At 37.4% G+C, this 23,170-nt stretch overlaps 1 protein-coding gene across 2 annotated transcripts in view; it reads right to left on the reverse strand.

Moving 5' to 3' along the window:
* NBEA (neurobeachin) overlaps window positions 1-23,170 on the reverse strand; it is a 510,817-nt gene that overhangs the window by 177,013 nt on the left and 310,634 nt on the right. For both annotated transcript variants that reach the window (XM_075050577.1, XM_075050576.1), the window contains exon 39: window positions 18,013-18,137. In XM_075050577.1, the coding sequence (XP_074906678.1) occupies window positions 18,013-18,137 (125 nt within the window). The remainder of the gene's footprint in view (window positions 1-18,012; window positions 18,138-23,170) is intronic.

Here is a 23,170-nt window from a genome sequence, read left to right on the forward strand (position 1 = left end):
TAAATTAGTTTGGCAAATTTGGAGCTTAGCAACAAGATGAATGTTTCTAAAATCCATTCTGGTTTATAATATTAAACACACATTTATCTAAAAGAAACATAGTAAGTGGCGCTTCTTTGTCTTGATGGAAAAAAGCTCTGGTTTGGCTGTTGTTTAAATTTATCACTTTGCTGAGTGCACCTCAGTTTTGCTGTACTGTACCAAACATTTATCTAAATGAAAGTGTACGAGACCCAGAGTTGCCCTTCAATCACTATATCCTTTATGAATTAGAGTTCCATTTATCAAAATTACAGCAAGAAGAGTAAGGTCTCACAGGGCTGTCTCATTACAAGGCTTGTAAACACTGTCCTTACAAAGAAATGGTTTAACACCTAACAAATCAAAAACTGATTGGGAATAGAATTTATTTGAGATCATCTATCTTCGGAAGACGTGCTGTACTGAGTGCACTTCGTGGCCTTTCTACCCATTCATCAAGAAATTAACAAGCGAATACCACAGACCACCAGATCTCCTTGGATCCTGAAACGTGAAATATGTTCAAAACAGATCTGTCACAGATGTTCTATTTTTATATTTCAAGATGACTTCAAAAAGGTTTTAAAATAAGAGAACCTCTCCAAATAAGAGTAAGAAGAAAAACAACTTGTCTCTTTAAAACTAGACAACAAACTGAATAAAAAATTATATGACATAAAACTATGTCTAGTATTGTTAACAAGATATAAAAAGGAGAGTCGAATAAATGAATACTTGATATTTCAGCAGGTTTGAAAAAAATCAAAACTGAAATTATTTTTTCCAAAGCCCCAGCAAAATTACTATGAAATGAAATCCACTTCCAGATATTTCATTTAAAACCCTTTTTAGGACACAAGGAGTTTGTATTTTAAAGACACAGTACGGAATTGTATTAATGTCAGTTCCTAAGTCTAATTAGAAAATGTTTCAAATCCATTAAAATAGGAAAAAAATAAAATTAAACTAGATACAATTTCAAGAAAGCAACGTTTTGACATTGGGGTACACAGAACTGGAACTGGCAGATGCTATCAGTTCTTGTCCTTATCAAGGTCCTTCTGAAGGCATATTTTTCTAGACTGGGATTTGGAAAGAAGCCTTGCAATAAGCAGCTAAATATTTCTTAAAACTACATTTTGCAAAGAAGTTAAAGGAAATAAGTCATGCAGCTGGCACTGAAGTCCAGCTGAAGTTGGCGCCTTAATTTCTTGAAAATTGAAGGCTCTGTCTTAAAGATATTTCAAGAGAATGTATGTATAAGCCTAGATAAGCTATTAAAAAAAACACCTCTCTCTTTTGTTACACCTGTTTCCATCTTGACAATTTTTTTGAATGTGCATGTTAAAAACTGGCTTCCTACAGTAGCTTCAGGGTAACTGAAAAGAGCTCATCTTTAGAAGAAATTAAAGAAACCAACCACCACTCCTCTACAACCCCCAACTTCCATGAAAAGGTGTGTGGTTTATATGTCTGAAAGATTATATAAACTGCACAGTAAAATTGTATAGTATTGCCAAGAATTTACTAATCTCTCTTCCAGTAGCATTACTCTTCCTTAAACAGAAATTACTAAGCAGACAAAAAAGCCCCATACCAAAGCCCCACAAAATGCTAATAATTTCCCAAGAACAGGAGAATTTCATGTTATTTTGCAGCTACAGCCTCCAGAAGTATTTAATACAGGCAATATTTAAACAACTGGGGGGAGGGAGCAGGGTATTGTTATTGTAACATCTGAATTTTTGCCTCTCTATTTTCAATTAATAAAGTCCCTGTTGGGTTCTGTAGGGCACAACAGGTTCTAGGGATGCAACCTAAATTTCAAAGACACTGTAAGTGTCCAGACCCACAAAAACTGTCCCTAAATAGAATTTTAAAATTAGCAGTACAAACATAACATATTGTTGATTACATTCATGTTTAAGTACACTTATTTTATTAGATATTACACTAATTACTATGATTTAGTTGAACACAGGATGAGAGTTTCCAGTTCTCTTTTTACTTCTATGCATTCATTATACATTCAAATAGAGTGTTTTGAATTTTTTCTCTCCATTTTTAGTACAAAATGAGGTTAAAAATATGGTTAATTTTAAGGAAAGTTTGCTTGGTAATACTGTAACCAAGAAAAGGAGACTACTGCTTCTTATAAAGTTGTTTCCATAGTTCAACGAATTACCGATAAGGCAATTTATGCAGTGAGTGCTCTTTGATCTTTGAAGAGAGATGGCAGAATGGAAAGTTAACCTCATTTTAATGTTACCTAAATATACTGACAGGAAATTCTAATGTTTCCAAACATCTGGAAATCTGCTTCATGGGATGGTGTTTTTCTTTTCTTTAAGAAACCTTTTTCATATATTGTCTTTTACGGTTTTATGTGGCTTCTAAAGGAGCATTTTGACATAAGTAAAGTCTGTTCTCTTTACAGTAAAATGCTGCATTTAATTAAAACCTCCCTTTTATAGCAGCTGAAGTACAATTTTTGTGAAGCTTAGCTCTCCTCAGAAACTTTTAAGGGTAAAGTTGCTTTTTCCTCTTTACAGATCACTGCTATGTACTGCTCTGTAGAACACTGGTTTTGCTGCCGAATTTTAATCGTGTAAGGTAGTCTTTAATATTTTAGTAAATAAAGGACTTCAGAATTAGTTCCTCACACGAGGCTACCTGACAGGTCACGATGTGAACCATGAAATTATATCACACGTAAAATATAATTTATCAACAGAGCTTGAAAGAACTAAGCTTTTTCTTGGGAGAGGTTTTTTGTTTATTGTACAAACTAACTTTTGTAGGAAGAACCAAGCTCACGTGCACACAGAATTAAAATGCAACACTACGGTCTACCTTCTTTGTAGATAAGCTTCCTGCTTTATATATTCTAACAGTTTAACCCCCCGCTTTCATTGCTAATCTTCGCTAACTTGATTAGGCACCGGGACCCTTGCAGCGCTCACAATTATGGAGAGCAGCTGCTTGGGAGTCTGTAAACTGACCTCTGCAAAACCCAGGAAGATTAAATCACCGACGTGGTGACCACTCCAGCCCAGCCGAACATCTTTCCGCGCGGCCGCAGAGCCAGCCCTCCGTGGGAAAGGCGCAGCCCTGGGTCTGCTCCAGAGCGGCAGAGCCGTGCTGGCATATCGCGACGGACCGTCCCTACCTGTGTCTGCTGGAGTTATTGAAATCGCAATGTGTTTCTGGAAGGGGCAGCTTTGACTGGCATATCATTTAGTTTCCCCAGAGAATCGGAGAAGTGACTGTTATTAAAGGAAGGCTGGTTTTAATAGATTTAATAAAAGCCAGAGGAATCTAAATCTTATTTTCATTATTAAGGATCTTTGAAGAAATGAGGGAGAAAAACTATGGAAATCGCATAGAAATTAAAAATTGCATACATTTGTATTGGAAATTACTTCCACCAAAACCAAAACCAAATCACATTTTTGCTTTCTGTAATAGATAATTACCTGAAAATTTAATCATAGACATTCCACACATTTTTCTCCAATTTTTATACCTAATATCTGACCAAATGATCTTCTTTATGCGAGTCATTTGTAAATAAATACTTTACTGTTGTCTGTGTTTTCCTCTTAAAAATTCTCAGATGTTCTGCATTGTAAAAATGAGACTGACGCAAACTATGCCAATGAGGAGACTGAGAATATGAGCAAGGCCAAAATGAACACGGTTCTCAGGTGAAGTTGAGGGCTTTTTAAACAGTAAATACTTGCGATTAAAGTCAAAGTGTTGTATATTAATATAAAAGGTCCTATATAAAAATAAAGATGGAGTTACCATGTTGGACGCTTGGGGTTTTTTTCATTTACGGATGCGAAAACTGAGATTCAGAGTGGTTATGAAATTAATTTTTAGAAGTCGTCCATATTATCATTACACGTTATTTGAGATTTCAGGTGTTCTGAGGATATGAGAAAGGATCCTGCACTGATTCAGCACCGACCACGACCAGCCAGCGGGTGACAGAGTCAGATCTGCCCGGTCCAGCCAACGTTACGAGGCATTTCGGGCTCCTGAATGGCAGTCTCCATCCTTACTGGAACCAAAAGCAGCCCTTCAAATGGGAACTTAAAACAGTCAAATGTTTATATTTGGATTAAGATGTAGTTTGCCACTGTAACTTGTACACACAAGAATGGATTCATATTTCATGACTGATGACCTTTACAAATCCCTGTCAGTTTGAAATGCAGCCTCGCGGTGTACACTGTAGTTTGATAAATTGCAGAAAGAAACCAGATTCTCTGAGATGCTGTGGATCACTTAAACAGGCAAAGATGATACACAAGAAAAATAATTAAGAGCAATAAAATTTTCCTAACTGTCTTTCCAGCCATTTTACAGAAGTACAGTAATAGCTGAGAGGAAAATAACTACATCACACCAACAGTTATTGCTCAGTGGAAAGGACATCAAGGACACTTGCAAGTAAGAGAATTGGATCAATATTAACGCGATTTTCATTTCATGCTTCCCCAACTCCAGTAAGCTGACAATATACTCTGATTATGTGAACTGCCTCTGAGTAACATAGAAAAGGTTATTAGAGCAAGAGGTGGAAATGGAATGCACTTTTTATATTGACAGGTCTGCTAATAGAGTGTACTGATTTTCAAAGCCATGCAACGCATTTTCACAATTTGGTTTTGACAGCAAAAAGGAATTTCATTTATCCTTAATTCAAAATATTCACATGTAAGCAAAGGTTTCTTAAGACAGGCCACTGAAGAGGGTAATCAAACTGTTTCAATAGAAAAATGTAATTAATAAGGTAAAAAGCAAAAAGTGATTGAATTTAAATATGTATGACATGATAATGAAATAATGAAATAAATCTGCTAAACAAGGGATTCTATGCTTCTGAAATAGTATCTGATACAATGTTTTTAAGATAACATATAAGTGAAAAATATGTCATGTCTTAACATTCAGCTCTGGATTACGTCTGGAAAGTTTCAGACTAGTTCTGAGTTTGAAGTACCTAACCCAAGCACACATTCTCCAGGAAAAGCCACGTTCTGACTCTATCTGCTTGCGGAGCCTAAAGACAGGATCAAAGTTGTCAGACTTCTAAAGAGGCACACCCCGTACCGAGGAATTGTGCCCACATATGCTAGACTCAGTTTTGCTTCCTGCTCACAAACAATTCTAACTGAAAAAGCTAATAATGATAAAGCCTTGGGAAGAAACAAAACACTCTTTGGAAATACAAACACTTGGTGTATGCTAGCAGCCCAGTCGTAATGCAGTGGCACGAGAGAAACGTGATCTTACCTCCCATACTGGGGTACTCTACACCAACATTTCTAACCCTTACCTAACATTTAAAAAGGAGAGCCTCCAAACCATGAGACTGGTCCAAAGCCCAATGTTTTTAAAAAGAAAGATATATCTGTACTATTGTGACCTGTCCTCTAACTTTTGAATTCTCCCTCTCCGTGGCCAAAGCACGGGCCATTACATCCGCTGGAAGGCAGCTTTGTCCCTCACCCCTTCAGCTGTTGCTATCGGACCCAGACAAGATCAGCTCTTTGGAAACAGCCCCTGTACAGAGACACAACAGGATAGCTAAAAAATTCATTCTCTAGTGCAGAGAATGAAGGTACAGGAATTAAGTTTCAAATTATTTTATAGTAGCTATCATAATTCCAGTAGTTAGGTAATTCTTTTAATTTCTATCAAGACTACTCAGAGAAGAAAGCCTCAACAGCTCATGATCAGTGCTTTGAGAAAGCCATTTGCCAACATGTCTGAAATGATTTTTGGTTTCTGGAATGGCGATCTTTTCAAATGAAATTCTGCTCTTTTGAGACATACAGAAGGAACATCATATGCAGTCTTTACAGAGGCAAAATCTCCTATATATGACATAATGTCTCCTGTAACTGTTTCTTAAAAGGATTGCCCCTTTATATAAATAATAAATTTGTCAATACAATAGGGTCATTAGAACATCTAGATTTACTCTCCATTACATTGTCTTTTACTGTGCCATTCCAAGTGGTTCAGTGTGCTGCACTGTTGGTTTTTTTTTTTTTCTGTGCAAATTTCATTTCATCCTCACATAGATCACCACATCTTTAGAACTGGCATACATCATTTTCACTTCAGCAGCAACAGTAACTGGTGGGAGGAACTGTTTCTACTTCTGTGTAGATCAATGCCTATAGCAACACCAGACAAAGGGCAGCACCCACAGGATATACACATTTGTGAGACAGCAGTGTGGCCCTAATGCTGGGATATTTGTGTTTAACTTTTAGCTCTACTAAGGCACTATGCTCTAGTAGCAACACACAGCACTTCTGTTTGGGCCAGGCTGTTGTAAAAACATGACGTCCTAGTTCCTGAACCTAAATGCAATTATTTATCAAATTAAAATCAAAGCTTTGCTATTTGCTTGATAGGGGCCAGAATTCTTTTTTTTTTTTTTTTTTTTTTTTTAAACCAAAAATAGCTGCAGTTATAAACCATCTTTGTTTCACGCAGTCAAGCAGATGAAAAGCAAAACAGTAGCGGTGTACAAGATGTCATTGAGATAAAGCAGATTCTGAGGGTCTATTATCAAAACAGCTCAATGAGAAAATTGACAAGATATTGTCATTATTTTGTCTCCAAAATAGGTGAACGGTAATCACTGTCCCAGGTAGAAAGCCTGTGTGTGCATTAAGCAGAGCTAACTCACAGAAATCTTAGCAGCAGTCAGCAGTAAAGAAAAAAGGAGCACAGTATTTTATTTCACTTTCCATTAAGCTGCTGCGCAGGGTCTGTGACATCTTTCATTCTGCTTCGCAAAGACTGCAAGAGTGCAAACCTTCCATGCAACTGCAGGTGATGCTTGCAAAATTTCTACCTTTATGTTAAATTTGCAAGCACTAGCAACACTATTTTCCATTCAGACTAGAGCTGAGATGCTATTTAGACAACATGATCAGCTTTTTCAAGGGCACAAGATTGAATGACTCGTGCTATATGGCAAAAGAGACACCAATAAAACACTCCTGAAGCATTATGGATAGTTCTTTCAGCTGGGAAAGTATATCTGTTGTAAATGATTTTGAGGGCTTTACACAAATACACTGGGAGATATACTCTTTAGGCATACAATAAAGATAAGAAAAAAGTCATGTCATGATGTAGCATGCATGATATGAAATCCAAAATTATATATATAACTGGAAACATGCATAGTATGCTGGCTGATAGAATTATTAACAAGGTGGCTTCCTTGTCATGCTGGTTAGTGGTACATTTGAGAACTTTTCCATAAAATGTATTTGGCTTTTAATACAGTGCTTTCACTAGGTGTTTCTGCATCTCTGCCTGTACCTTGCACAATGCTGAAACTCATAAAATCTTCCAGTTTGTTTCACTACACTGGTACTTTTTGTGTGTGTTTCAAAGCTAACACTAAAATGAGTAACATATAAAAATAAGTGGTATTGAAGAACTCGCTGTACTTGGAGGGATATGGAATAGCCAGTGCACATATACATAAGTCTTTGCTTCTTGCATACAAAGCTTTACTATTTACATAAAAACTCTATGATAATTTTAATGTGATATAATAGAAACGGACATTCTGTGATAAATATAAAGTAGTGCAATGTAAAAAGAGGATTAAAAAAACTTAGGTATATTAAAATGAATTCTTTTAGTTTTGTAATCTATGCATACCAATTCCGTCTGCTTTGTGAAAAACAAGGAATCGCCCGTATCAAAGAGATTCCCGCAACCTGCCTCTGTCGACTTAACCTACCTTTACCTTGCAAGGAGCCCGGAGGCTCTCAGAAACCCGACTTCAACGCCTGAAAGCCTGACGTGCCTCCTACTGGCTGTCAGAAAGAGTGGGAGAATAAAGTCTTTTTAAATCTATGCTACGATCTCCCAGTTCCAGGCTGCAATGGTTGCAGCACTGCTGAAGTAATGGCTTGCCATTCCAGCCATGCGTTTGGCAGGCTGTCCTAGCCACTTCTTCAGAAAACACCTTCCTCTGTACAGGCACAAGTGGAACTTCACCTTGCATTTTTAGACCCATTTGGTCCAGCTTTGGCTTCTTTATTCAGTTATTGGTGTTATCAAACACCTTTTCCCCTTAACAAATGACACCTATTTCCACTTACTCCTATACAAAGTGGAGAACGGAGTCCTCCAGTCAAGAAGACATCAAGAATAAGAGTGGAGAAAATTTAAAACCAGAATATTTTGCGCTTTTAGCTATAGCTGAAGAAGATTTGAAGTGCTGTTACTCCTTAATATGGAGTTTTAAAGCATAGAAAATAGGAGGTAAGAAAAGCACATGGTAAAACCTGAGTCCCAAGAGCTGCACTCACCCAGCTGTGAAAGCTGTCCTGAAGGACTATTATTAGACTTTCACTGACACAATCTTCTTCCGAAATGTTTCTATGAGATGCGCTGAATATACATGGGTCAATAACTTCTATTTCTTTGTCAATTAGCAATAGAACTGAATTAATAGAACAAATACACCCTTACATGGTTCTGAAAACATTTCACATCGTAGTAATTTACTGAGTTAGGTAAGTAAATGACTTTCATTTGGCAGAACAGACAGATACCGTGTATTCTTTTCACATGAAAACATAATGGTGGAAGGGATAAAAATGCAGCTAGAATTCTAAGACTGGTGGCAATGGTTGCAAGTTTTAGGTCTTAGAAATGGTTTTGCAGGCCAACTTGGTTACTTCAAGAACATTCCGGAGTCATACGCTTTCAGATGAAGAAGTGAGAAACAGAAGCAGTTATGTTAACTGCTGGTAAAAAGCCAGAAAGTTCTGCAGTAAAATCTATTAGCTCAGACCCATAACAGCAGCTAAAATCCAGATCATGCCATATAACCTGAAAATCTCAGAGGAAAGGCATCTGAAATCCAACACAAAGGTTTTGAGGGAAAAACCCAAAAGTTTTCACATCCTATTTGGCTCTGTGAAAAACTTGAATTAGAGTCACGATAGAGTCTGACATTCAAGATTTGAGGAAATCACTAGAAAAAATTGACTATTATTTCATGAATCTGTACCTAAAACTTACTATAAAGCTGCTATGAAAATTCCTGTGCTAGAAATAGCTTATAACAGGGAGGAGGCATTTAGAGACTGCAAAGGACTGTTAGGATGCAATTGCAACTCATTTCCATCACTTAGTCAGACAGCAGAAGCTCAGACGCTGAGTGTTCAATACGATTCAGCACAACAGCGTTCAGCACTCTACCTAAGCAAATTCCATTACAGCTTACACCTTGAAGGTGTCTTTCACTGCATTACATTACAGTGGGTTATAAGAATGAGGATCATCATAATAGTAGGTATATTTAATGAGAATATATTTCTCATGGGGGGGTGGGGTAAGAAATACTAGAAAGAAGACCAGGTTAAATCTACTATTTGACATTTAATTATTCTCACAATTAGGATTTTGCTTTGCAGATCCTTCTAGTAACCCCTAATGTAAGCCCTTATGCTCTTATTCCTGGACTGTCTTTTAAAAAAATTTCATTTTCATCTGTATCTGACAATTACCCTGTAAAATATTAAGAGGACACAACTATCACATTATATTTTCCCTAAAGCCCTATGAGGATGAAATATTTGGAACTTTATTTGGAGAAGCAGTGGATGGCACTGTTGGGCTACAATTATAAGGCTGTAGATGCAAATCTTAAATTGCTATGCTTAAAAAAATTCACAGATTTCCACAACTCCTTCAGGCACACAATTCAGATGTAAACTCATTCAGAGTACGTTAGAGATTTCACAATCAATGTGGAAGTTCGTTCATATACTGAAGGGAAGTTGTGTAACAGGAGTATTATTTTAGGTTATGGTTTACATGCTTGTCTCACATGGCAGCATGATCACATTTAGACCAAAGAACAAAGAGGACTTACTTGATGACACATGGAAGCATTGTTATGGATTAATTTAATGACTGCATACATATTCTTAAAATGCTCACCACTGAATATCAAGTAACATACATGTGTTTTCTGTCCATAAAGTGGATGCTATTTCTTAAAACTGCTCACAATTAACTGTCAACTTGTGTTTACCTACAGACTAAAATTAAGTGTGCACGAATGGGGTGAGGGAACAGGGTTTGTTTTTAGACAAGGGCTTCTGTTCTTTAGTTTCTTTTCTATACTCATACTTAAGAGATTACTTAAGTAAATATTAGTTTGGGAAGTTATCTCAGATAAGGGTCATCACCTGCATTTCCCCAGAGCAATGTATTTTATGATACTGTGTGTGTTACTAATTTTCAGGATAGTGCATTAACTATGTAAACAAACAAAGACTATCAAAAACATTTTTGTGGCTCATGTAGTCACAACAAACTCAATTTCAGTAATAATAAGTATTATAATATCCATGAGCAAATTGACATTAGCAGTGTTTTATGATGATCCATACCTGTTCAACACCTTCATTAATGATCTGGATGATGGGGCAGGGTGTACCCTCAGCAAGTTTGCACATGACATGAAACTGGGAGGAGTGGCTGATATGCCAGAGGGTTGTGTCGCCGTCCAGAGGGACCTCAACAGGCTGGAGAAACGGGCTGACAGGAACACGTCAACATGAAGTTGAACAAGAAGCGCCAAGTCCTGCACCTGGGGAGGAACGGTCCCAGGCGCCGGGACATGCTGGGGGCCACCCAGCTGGAAAGCAGCTCTGCAAAAAAGGACCTGGGGGTCCTGGGGGACACCAAGTTGAAGACGAGCCAGCAACGTGCCCCTGCCGCAAAGGTGACTGGTATCCTGGGCTGCATTTGGCAAAGCATTGCCAGCAGGTCGAGGGAGGTGATCCTTCTCCTCTGCTCAGCGCTGGTGAGGCCGCACCTGGAGAGCTGCTCCAGTTCTGGGCTCCCCAGTACAGGAGAGATATGGACATACTGGGGGGAGTCCAGTGCACGGCCACTATCGTGATTAAGGGGCGGGAGCGTCTGACATACAAGGAGAGGCTGAGAGAGCTGGGACTGTTCAGGCTGGAGAAGAGAAGGCTCAGGGGGATCTGATCAATGTACCCACGTACCTGGAGAGGGGGTGCAAAGGGGACGGAGCCAGACTCCTTTCAGTGACAGGACCAGAGGCAATGGGCACAAACTGAAACAGAGGAAGTTCCCTCTGAACATCAGGAAACACTTTTTGACTCTGATGCTGACTGAGCACTGGCACAGGTTGCCCAGGGAGGCTGTGGAGTCACCATCCTTGGAGATATTCAGAAGCTGTCTGGAGATTGTCCTGGGCAGCCTGCTCTAGGTAGCCTTGCTTGAGCAGGTCCCTTCCAACCTCAACCATTCTGTAATTCTGTGATACGTAAATCTGCATTTCTTAAAAAAGTTTTATGAAGATTAAAGTAACATGTTGCCAAGGCTTGCATTTCTAGTATCAATCAAATTGAAATTACATAAGAAGGTCAGTCTCGAACATTGAGATATAAGTAATCTAGGGTTTTAAAAATATTACTGAAGACTAAGTTCTGGCAACCATCTGCTTTAAGCTCTGGCTCCATTATGAGAATCACAGAATCCTTGAGGCTGGAGATTGTCTAGTCCAACCCACTGCCCAAAGCAGGGTCAGTTAAAAAGCAGGCTGCCCAGGACCTTGGCAAGCTGGGTTTTCACTGTTTCCAAGGATGGAGACTGCACAACTTCTCTGGACAGCCTGTTCCATTGTTTGAGCACCATTACAGTAAAAAAAAGTTTTTACTTATCTTTAAATAGAATGTTCTGTATTTCAGTTTGTGCCTGTTACCTCTTGTCCTGTCACTGGGCACCACTGAGAAGAGTCCGACACCATCTTCTTCATTCCCTCCCAACAGGTATTTATGCACAACTATAAGGCCCCCTTGAGCCTTCTCTTCCCTGGGCTAAACAAAGAATATCTAAAGAATATCTGGATCAGTTTAGAAGTAAATGTAAAAGAAGCCTACAAAAAGATCTACAAACTCAACCCTGACAGCAAAGCTGTTCATATAGATACAGTATAGAAAGCACTATTTCATAGACAAAACTGAAAGCATAATTTGGTCTTTAATCCCTTACATGGTACATATAGAACACTCTCACTGCAGATACACCTACAAAAGTAACTGGTTTTTACGCATCTAGCAGGCCTGCTAGCAAAACTCTGGTAAGTGATGATCCAGTATCAGTTGTCTTCAACTTGCTTTCAGTTTTGCATTACTTACTGAAAAATACTGCTTGCTTAAACACAGTTCTGAAATTAGTGTTGTTGAAACCGTTCCGGAAATACGGTAGGCATTTTCAATAAGTACAGACAAAAGATAGGGTGAAGATAATGAAGTCAGAGGACTTTATGAACCTAAGAAAAAGTATATTAATGTTTTTAGGTATATACAATTTATGCAGTAACCTTGACAGACAGTCTTGAATGCAATGTAAACAATGGTGGTATTTTCACCAGCAAAAACCACCTCTCGGTTGCTAGCAATGTCAGTGTCAACAACCTAATATATCAAAGTGTAGAACCCAAAATGCAGGATATTTGGAAATGAAGACTAACTTTCAGGTGGGAATTCAGACTTCCTAGAAAAAGGCATTTGATTTTACAGCAAAGCTTCTGAACAGAGATGGTGAAATTGAGCATCTCCAGTTCATGGGACATTCTGATTTCTACAAATGTCTTATCATCTGAAAATGTCAAGCTAAGTTTGTTTCTAAAATGCTGACTTAGCTTTCTGGAGCAACATTTGGTGCATGCCAAATGAAACCAGCTCCTTACCAGTTTCTCTGGAGTCTCCTCCCTCAATCTTGTTCTGACACTGGCTGCAGAAGATGGGAGCCCAGCCCTTCAGGAGATGGGAGTCAGGAGCTGTGGGAATCAACTGCTCCGGACTTCTCAGCACTGAGGGGTTGCTCTAGAGCTACAGTTACTGAAAGTTCATCTTGGTACATTTTTCTTTAACACTGAGGACCCTCAAAAATTGAATCTTCCTTTAGGATCCATGGGATACCCAGAATCCCTGTTATGAAGACAGTCCCTGGTTTGAACAGGCGTTCCCATCGATTTCAGACTCCCAGTTTTGTAGCAGGGAACCCACACAGCCTTTTTTTTTTTTAAGGTAGCGCTTGCTTGAAGCTAAATGTTCTGGGAATGTAAGTCCTTCAGCAGCCTGAAGGAATCCTGCCTGCAATTCTTTGGAAGTCTATCAAAATCCAGCTGCTTTCATAAAAGTAGATTTCAGATTTGAACATTCAGATTTCAAAACCTGATGCTTTTTAAGTGTTTCTGTAACAATACTGTATTTCTGATGATGAGCACACACAGCATTTGCTGAAACTAATGACAAGTCCCAGAAGGAGCCATATACAGTCTGCTTCAGCTAGAACCACTCTTGAAATAAGGTTGCTAATTAGATGTCCAAATACATAATGGAATGAGTAACTTAAAATATGCATGTTCAAAAGCAACTGCCATACTGCACATAAGACATATCTGTAGCTTTGTTTCAAAACCTGAATGTATTACATTATGAAGGCCTTTTTTTTTTTTTTTTTTTTTTTTTCCTTTTTCATTCTAAGCATTCAGGATCTGTCACGATAATCAGCTTAACAGGCGAAATATTCTTGAGCACAAACACTCGAACTATTTCCCCAGCTTACATATGTATGTTTAGAACATGGGCACTGAGTTATTCATGCCCATTTCCTCCAGTGCAGACTAGAAAATGTGGCCTTTCTTGGACCCCCTCTATGTGCAAATGGTTTGTGGACCACAATCTTTAAAGACTGAAGGACCAAAGCTTAATAAATTAACTATTTTGCTCTTAAGATGACCTCTGTGGAGCAGTATTCTGCCTCACTGGCAGGATGGTACAGTAATGTCTCATCTGTACTAATCTCCAGTGACTGTAAACTGTTAAGGTGATTAACTGGAAGAGACAGTTCTTTCACCACACGTACAGAATCACTGTGAATTGGGTCATATCTGCATATTTCATGCATTTATTGGTAGTAAAATTTGGGGGAGAGAAGCAGAGTTTATAATCTTTTATACAATTTTTTTTTTCCTTTCTTTTCATTCTACAATTTACTCAATTACATTGAAACTCCATCTAAAGTTAAAACAAGAACTGTTTAAAATCCATCGACGCTATAAAATTAAAACTTTACTAAAAGTTTCCAGGTAGTTCAAAATCCCGTTATAGCTTGCACTTTGACACTGTAGTAAGTAGTATCCCTTCAGCTTCACAAAAGGGAGAAATGAATCCATATTTCTATTCAAGTAAGAATTTAACTAGAACAAAAAGGCATAGCAGATACAGTGCTGAACCGATTATGCTTGAATTTTAAATCCAGATATGAAAGTCATTTTAACAGACTACAAACAAATCCAGTGCCTAATATCAAAAACTTAGAAATGGAGGAGACTAATCCGAAAGGAAAAAATTCTCCAGTCCATCTCCTTTAAATGCTGTTATGACTCTGACATACCTACAGTCTCAAAGAACAGCTAAGTATATAGCCATAGGAATAAACTATAATTTTTCACACAGTTGTATGTACTCATAGAAACATGTTATAATTTCTCATTGCAATATTTTTTACTTGCCAGGTACTTTGAACATGTGTATATACATATATATATGTACATATATGCACACACACATACACTTATGTATGCATATTATATTTTGTCAAAACAAGACATCTGAACATGCATACAATGGCTGACTAACAGACAGTAGTTAAATAGAAGCTTCACCCACTTGCCTCGTAGCAGAAATTTTTTGAGAGAATACTATTTCCCAGTAGTAGATAATATATAATGTTATCTACAGGAAGAAGTCACTTATCAGCCAAAATTAACACTTTTGGGTTTTTTAGCTCTTCAAGGTAGAATTTAACATTTGTTGTTACTTCTCTGAAACAAACATGTAGAACACAGACATAGTTTTCATTTCCAAGTCTCTTCTATTCCTTGATGACTGCAAGTGCTATATAATTACAGTATCCATACATCCAACGTCAACTCTGATTTAATACTAGAGTAGCTGTAGAGAACTTTTTTATTTACCAAGGTCATATCTTGATGGCTGCACAAGCTTAGATATATCAGGTGTTAAGCAGGCACATCTCCAAGGAATCTGGAAATTCTCTCATCTGCAATCCTCAGCATATCTTATTATTTACTGCCAAAGAAATGACTGATTAATTTTGTCATCTTTGCTCTGTGATTTTTGCTCAGCTGAAACTGCCTGCCCTCTTCTGCAATGCCTGATCAGACCTATTTAAGTTGATGCCTTTGATCGTAGACACTGAGGAGCTTGCTGACTTAGGCTTTGCCTAAACATTCCTCCACTGCAATATTTATGCACAAAATCCTAAATGATAACTGACAGTCAATGTAGATAACAAAAACTTGTAAGATGTTTCCACTATTTTACTGATGCTCAAAATAGCTTTACTTGTACTAGAGGTATCAGTCAAGATGAAAAATTGCTGTTAATATAATAAAAGGCCAACAAATTTTGCTTTGATGAATAGTTTATTTCTCACAAAGTATCTGAGGTCAGGAAAAAATCTGTTACTGGAAAACTATGTAGTATGATTTTTTTAAAAATGCTTTAAATTCTTTCTGTAGTGTGATATCACGCTTAGTTTTAGAAGCTAGGGGCATTTTGCTATCAAACTGTTCCAAACAAAATTATCAAAACAAAGCTAATAAAAAAAAACCATAGTGAAAGTTAAGCCCTATGGAGAAAAATCTGCCTCCAGCTCTTTATTAATCACATTCCAACACCAGAGGCTAAAAGTACATCAAACTGCACCAAATCCTTTTCACATGACAACCTCATAAATTATTCAACTCATTAGTAACACCAAGAGGCATAAAAATAACATCAGTGTTAAGGATGTTTTCTTACAGAGAAAGGTCAGTTAAAAGTTTCAATATTAAACTCCAAAGGCTTAAGCCTCTGAAAAGTAAGTACATCTAGATAGAATCCGTGAATTATAAGTTTAATGCATGCTGGTTTAAAATTCCATATGCTAATTTTAATACATATGTGAAAAGTTTGAATTATTTATTTTAATTCTGCAGTCTATTGTAGTTTTTATGCAGCCACTGAGTTTGATGGGTACCACCTCTAAACACACCTGAGCTTTAATCTTCCTGTATGTTGAATGCACTAACAGGTGAGTAGCGTGAAATTATATATAAACGATCCAATATGAAACTATAACTACTTCAGTTTTTCTGTTTCTTTTGGTCGTAGCTTTGTCTTGCAGGCTAGCTCTACCACCAGGCAGCTGTCACCTGCACTAAAACACTGGAACACAGAAACTACATAAATGGAAGCAATCTTTGCAACATGCTGAAACTGTTTAAGTGCAACTTGTATTATAGTTCTCATAAAAAAAGCCCCAAACCACTTCCAGCATCCTCTGAGTACAATCTTATCCCAAAGATACAATATTCCTGCTATAAAGGCATGAAACGAAGTCCATCTAAGTAAATGGAAAGCTCCTGTTATTTTAAAAACAGGATAATAGCAAGGCTTAAAACTTTGTAATAGCTCATAAATCAGATTTCTTCCTGTTTTAATGCTAGTTCAATATCCAAAATTATTAATCAATAAGAATAGTTTTAAGGGTTCTTATACCTGTATAATGCACAAAGCCCCTGGTTTTGATGATTATTTGCCTTACAAAAAGCAACACAGCAATTAGCACAGTTTTGCATCTGCCTCTCATAAAATCTGTTTTGATGTTTTTGAAGAATGTGGAGAAAATAAGCTTTTGTCAAATACGCAATACTATATACTACTGGGGGAAATGTCTTCCCTAGCCCAACTTATGAACAGTTTATGACCTAAAGTCCTGCACATGATAGCCTTCGCATTTAAATAAGTATTAAATTACACTAGCTAGTATAACTGCACACACAGATATTCATTTATATGTCTAACCTTGTTTGAATCCCAGCTACTTGCCTCAACAACCTGGTGAAATGTGTGGGTCACACAGAGTTAGCTTTATATCTATCATATTCAGAACTTCTGGCAACATTAGCCTTTGGCTACACACCAGCTGAAAGGTTGAACTTGCTTTGTGCATAATTACTTCCATTTTTTACTCCTAAATGCTAAAGAACCCCAGGATTCCTTTTTTTTCAGTACTATAGATTAAAAAAAAAAAAGCCAGAAAAAAATCTTAGTATTCATTAAAAAATTTCTGTCTTTGAAATGTTAGAGAGGTACCCCAGCTTAAACCTGAGAAATAAATTTGCTTTAGACTTTTGGAGTACTCAGGTTCAGTGTACTGTACAGAAGTCACTAAACTTATGAAACTTTTAGATGTTATAAGGGAATTTGTAAGCATGTTCCTCCTTCCTCTTTTATACTCTGGCTACCTCTCCGTGAAAATCAAACACCATCTAAACCTTAAGTTCCGAGACTGAAGCTCCTATGTAGTCAGTTCACTGTTCAAATCACAAGTATCCTTAAAATAATTAAATGAGTTCTCATGTATTTCATGATTTGCAGAAAAAAATACTTTTGGCTGAGATGATGCACACCAGGATAAAACTTCTGATTTTTTTTAAAACCAGTTAATCCCTCATTCATGAAAGGTCTGCAATGAAACTATTACGACACATTAGTTTGATGGCCTAACAGTTTCGTTCTGTCACTCCGGAGAGACAAGTTCAGTCACTTTTACCAGTGTCTCAAAATTAGTGTCTGGGGATGCTAGAGAGGTATAATGTGAATCCCTTGGGGATCAGAGAATTTAGCAGCCCACAAGCTCAAGTCTTCTGGTTCATTAAAGTGTAAGAATTGAAAGAATTCCTTTTCTAAGAAAATGTTGTCCTAGAATTCTCAGCACTGTCCTTAGAAAAGAAGGGACACAATTCTCAGGGTTTCATGGACATCAAGAAAACATCATCAGCTACATTTTTAAGCAGGAGTTAGTACTGACCATATTCCACAGCAGCTTTTAGGAGAGCATCAGAATGAGTAGACCCAAAAGCATTGCGAACAAATCGCCTCCGCCGGCGCAAATCGTCTTCCCAGTAATCCAAGCGCCAGAAGTCGTGCAGTTGGCTATGAAATAAAGAACACACACATCAGCACCTACCACAGCTTGAACTGTATTTACGTACATTATAGTATAATTTCACTGCTGCTTTTCTATTTCAGGAATACAATCTTGTAAAAACATATATTACTAAAACTTACAATATTCTAATGTTTCTTTACGTGCATTTATATATTATAGACCTCAGCACTGCCTGTCTCAAAATGTTCTGCCTGCTGCTAAAAACATTAATCACACTGAGCCCATTAACAAATGCAGCATCAAATTACAAGTATTAATGGCACAGCTTGCTTTCTTTTACAGTGTTTTTAACAAGGCTTGTAAATCATAGAATGGACCTCAGTGCAAATAGTTTGCAATTTAATGACTATGGTCCCTTAGCAGACTGAACTTAGAAGTATAAAATATTGCCCACTTGAATTTTGTGGAACTATGATTAAACTAATGTGCTGAAATATTCATTGAAATAATTCCCCACTGCCCCTAGCAACCTGAGAAAATTGCAATTTTATTCATTATTAATAACACTGAATTAGGGCAGCAAAAAAATTCCACCATGTGGTAATTGTCTTGGTAAATTATTATTCCAGCACTAACAGAGTACTGGGATGATTTTATAGCTTCCAGCTAATACAAGCCATTAACAACCATGGCCATCTTTGCGTTACATTGCCTTTTTACATTCAAAAGCAATATTAAAGTTCTGTAGAATGATATAAGCCATTGTTAATCTATATTCAAGTCAAAACATACACATATATAATCATCTGGTATTCAGCTTTGGTTCTAAAGAAATGACCAGCTCCACTCCCAGACAACTTCTTGACCCTATCAACACAAACATCTCCCACATCAATTTTATAAGTATGCTGTGGGGTATTCAGGCAAAGCTGTATTTTAAGCCATCATTAAAAAAACTTTTTTGATCACTACCAAATACCCAAAACGTCTGTGGATGCACCCTTATCATCAAACTCACAGTGGAACCCACGATACACTTAAAATGATTCTGCAGACCATGACTTTGCAAACCATAACTAGGGAAACACTGCTTTAAACCAGTTATTTTCAATCTTTCTGCAGAACTCTGGTGGTGCATGGCCAAAAGGCAGATGAGAAAAAAAAAAAAAAAAGAAAAGTTTTCAGCTCAGAAGATGGGTTACATCTTTGCTGGATTTTTCTAGGTGTTACTTCAGCCACCGTTTTCTGTGTTGCCTTCGTTTTGAGAAGTTATGCACTGGTAGCCATTTCCAGAGGAAATGCAGAAATATGCTAATGTAGAACAGACCTTTTTTACTTTTTACAGTCCACTTCTTAATCACTTTTTTTCATGCTTGCATGAGTTCTTGTCCAACTTTACTAACTGTTGTCATGAGACCTGGATCAGCTCTGGAGGGCACAGCACCAAGGGGAGTGGATGTAGCAGCAAACCTTCTAGCCACTTCCAAATTTTCGAAAGCAGGACACCATCATTTTTAGCCAACGTTGGGTTTTTTTTGCATTCTGAATGACATTTTCTCTATACTTCTTGAGTCTGTGTGAAGGTCCTACTTGCATTGCTGCCTTGCAGAACAGGCATCTTACTGATCTACAAGCGGTGAGGAGCCAACCTCGTGTTCAGCGGGAGCTGCTTCCTCAGCAAGAGCAATTCGGAGCATCTTGCATAAAAAAGGTGAGGCAGTGACTCTGAGCTCCCACAGTGGGAAGATGCCACATTAACGGCCCGGCCTGCATGCTCGGAGACAGAAATATCTTGAGTGCCAATTATGTTCTGCTAAGTAAAATAGCCTACTTCGGTTTTGTACTATGGTACGTTTTTTGCTCACAGATGTCATGTTAGCCCGAAGTATCAGTCCATCATTTCTCCTCCTACACTGAGCACTGAATAATTTTATTGTGACTGCTAAATCCCCTTGACCCTTCTGTGATATGAATGCAAAAACAGGCAGACAACTGCCCCATGGTTTAACAGAAAGTTTAAAGACTCCTTGTGTGCTCGAAGTCTTTATTTTAAACTGATGATATCAAAGATAATCCTAAAGGCTTTTTACCATAGTGATTTTTTTGGAAAGGCAAGGAACTTTCCCTTTTTAATTCCATCTAAGAGAAAGTAATGATGGAACAGGAGTAAAGGTATTAATGAAAACTCTTTTAAACACAAGAGTTCCCTGAAATGGCATTTGTCTCCACAATAATAATAATAATAATAATAATAATAATAATAATAATAATAATAATACTGTTAGGTTGATAAGAATGATACAACTATGTAAGAATTAAGAGCTTTTTATGAAATTAAGAACTATTCAAAGACTAAAAAATTTACATTTTTAATTTGTTCTGTGTTTAATCTGGTAATCCATTAATTTCACTAATCAGTCTGAAGAATACTGTATATTCTCAGTTTAAAGTAAAACAGATTTTAAAGTCACTATGTTAATGAAGCACTAAGTAAAGAAGTGATGAAATTGTCAGAGGATAAAGTCAGTTTTGGGGATCCAAAAAAAGGTTACAAGTTCACCAGGGATCAGTCTGAAATATGTAATAACGGTGCAAAATAAAAATTTTGAAATAACAAACCTTATTCCTAATCACAAATTATACATCTCTTTAAAACACAACTGAAGTTTCTTCCTGGAGATTTCTACTGCAGTCTATCCCACAACGTTATTACATACTGCCGGGTACTGGAGGATGGTATCTGAACCCTAAAGAAAAGGTTTCTGAATCTTAACCAGTTACTCTCAGATTTACCCTTGACTCTTTGAGCAACACCTTTAATAAAAAGACAAGATACTTTCTCCCACCCTACTCTTATCAAGAAAGCAGACTTCTGAAAAGCTGGTGGCTATACTTACAGAAAGTTTTTAATGATTGAGTTTCATCACTCGCATTATAGACACATAAATCTGTGGGATTTTCCTGAAAAGTTATATTATCACATTTTTTTATTAGATTAAAAATACTAGTAAAGTCGAAGACTGTGGCCACAAGCTCCAGCCTAAAACTAAGAATTTAACCTGCTTTAAAAGTCCAGAGCTATGGACTGAATCAGTATTATGTTGTCTAGCCCTTAGATTACAGTACTTGAGAAATACTTACATTCTAATCCTGAGGATATTATTCAGGCTTTAAGATTTTTCAGGAATTTAGGTAACTGTTGGGTAGTTCTAAATGATGGCTGCAAATCAAGCAGAACTACACTATTTAATGCTGTACTAGGCACAAGTCAGTCCTAGAAGAGAGCATGTCTGCAAATAGCCCACATCTCTTTCTGCTACAACCCATTTTTCCTAGAAGTGACTTGACGAAATCAAGTCATTTTAGTAATTTATTTCTGCGACAAGTACAATATTTCAATAAGCTTTACTTTTCTTAATAATGTATATTATTAATAATCCTTATTTCCACAGCCAACTAGATTACATGTAATTTCTTATTCCCCCATATCTTATACCAGTTAAGTGACATTTTGAATCAGGCTTGTTTGAATGAAAAAGTGCATATTAAGCATACTGTGATGAATTTTTTTTAAGAACTAAAAGTTTATAGCATCATTCATGAGCTACTTCTACATACTTCAAAAAAAGAAATACATCTGTATGCCTTTAACTAAACAGTTATTTAAAATTCACCCCAAAACACACGACCCACAGAAGTCCCCACCGTGAGTTCAACTGTCGAGATAATTTCCTTACCAACTGTAATATAATCCAATATAAACCTTTCTCATCCTTGTCATAATGAGGGCTGGTATGAAACTAGTGATATTTCAGGGTTACTAAGAGAAATTTTACTTGGAGTGGTGTGCATACTGCAAACTTAATCCCAAATTTCAGATGTGCAGCGTTTCATATAGTTAATACAGACACAGAAATACCTGTTTTAATGGAACGAGCCCTATTTCACTACAGTTATTGAAGGATTACAAATTCTGTTTCACTGCCACTGTCTTCACTGGCGCCTGCTTAGCGGCTCGCTGGGTACATTCTCTTACTTCAAACAGCGTTTTATCTTGTTAAAGGCCAGCATAGGATGGAAAAGCAAAGCAGTGTTATGCTACCCCAGGTAGCCAAGGTGGACTTTGATAAGTTAGAGCAAACAGCTTTGAAATCTCCCAAGGGCAGGTTACTCTCAAACTCAGAACTGAGTTCTGTATAATACTCCTTGCCACCGTACCACAGACACACCTTCCATATATTTGGGGACAAAGACTATTGAGACGGACTAAAGTATTTCAGGTAGCCCAGTCTATTACCCTCTCAGAGGAGAAATTGTGTAGCTCTGCCACCAAAAGAATTTAGAGGAATATCAAGCCAGCCTGCAGAGCAAAGTCCTCCCTGCCTTTTCACAACATCTCTACAGCTTGGACTTCTTAAAAACAACTTTTGAAAAGATTTTCTGTTAACTCCTATGGCCACAGCTTTGATGAAGCGTACGGGGAGGGGTTTTCTTTTCTTTTTCTTAGGAATATTAGCTGTCCTCAACATCAAGCCTTTGTCCACCCTGTGGGCAGTTAGCATCCACGACAGCAGCTCCACGGCTGTGAACCCCAGTACAAACGCAGTTTGCTGAACGTCACCTACAGCTCCAGCCACTACAGGCGAGTACAAACAGTGGAGAGTTGCAGTCCACATGTCCATAAAATCCTCAGACTGCAGCCCAAAGGATGGGCTGCCAGATGGAAGAGATTAAGTTCGAATATGTAAATGAAGAGGAATAAGCCTGCAGGCATGGGGGAAGGGGAAAAAGTTGTTTGGAAAAGAGGTGGGTCACAGAACTGGAAGGATGTCAGAGAATCCTTAGTCTTTGTAATACTGGGAAACTGCATAGAAAAGGCACGGAATTGATGATTTGTAATTTCAAGAATTAGTCCTGGTTGTTTTTATGTAACATATTTTAAAAAGGAAAAACAATTCTTTTCACAGTGTGGAATTATGACTGTGTTTTGAGAAATAAGAAAAACGTATACTGGAAAAGTATTAAGCATTTCCCTAAGGTAATATGAAGAACAGAAAATCTGGACCATTAAAAAAAC

This window comes from Buteo buteo, chromosome 18, assembly GCF_964188355.1.
Source record: "Buteo buteo chromosome 18, bButBut1.hap1.1, whole genome shotgun sequence".
Classification (NCBI taxonomy): Eukaryota; Metazoa; Chordata; class Aves; order Accipitriformes; family Accipitridae; genus Buteo; species Buteo buteo.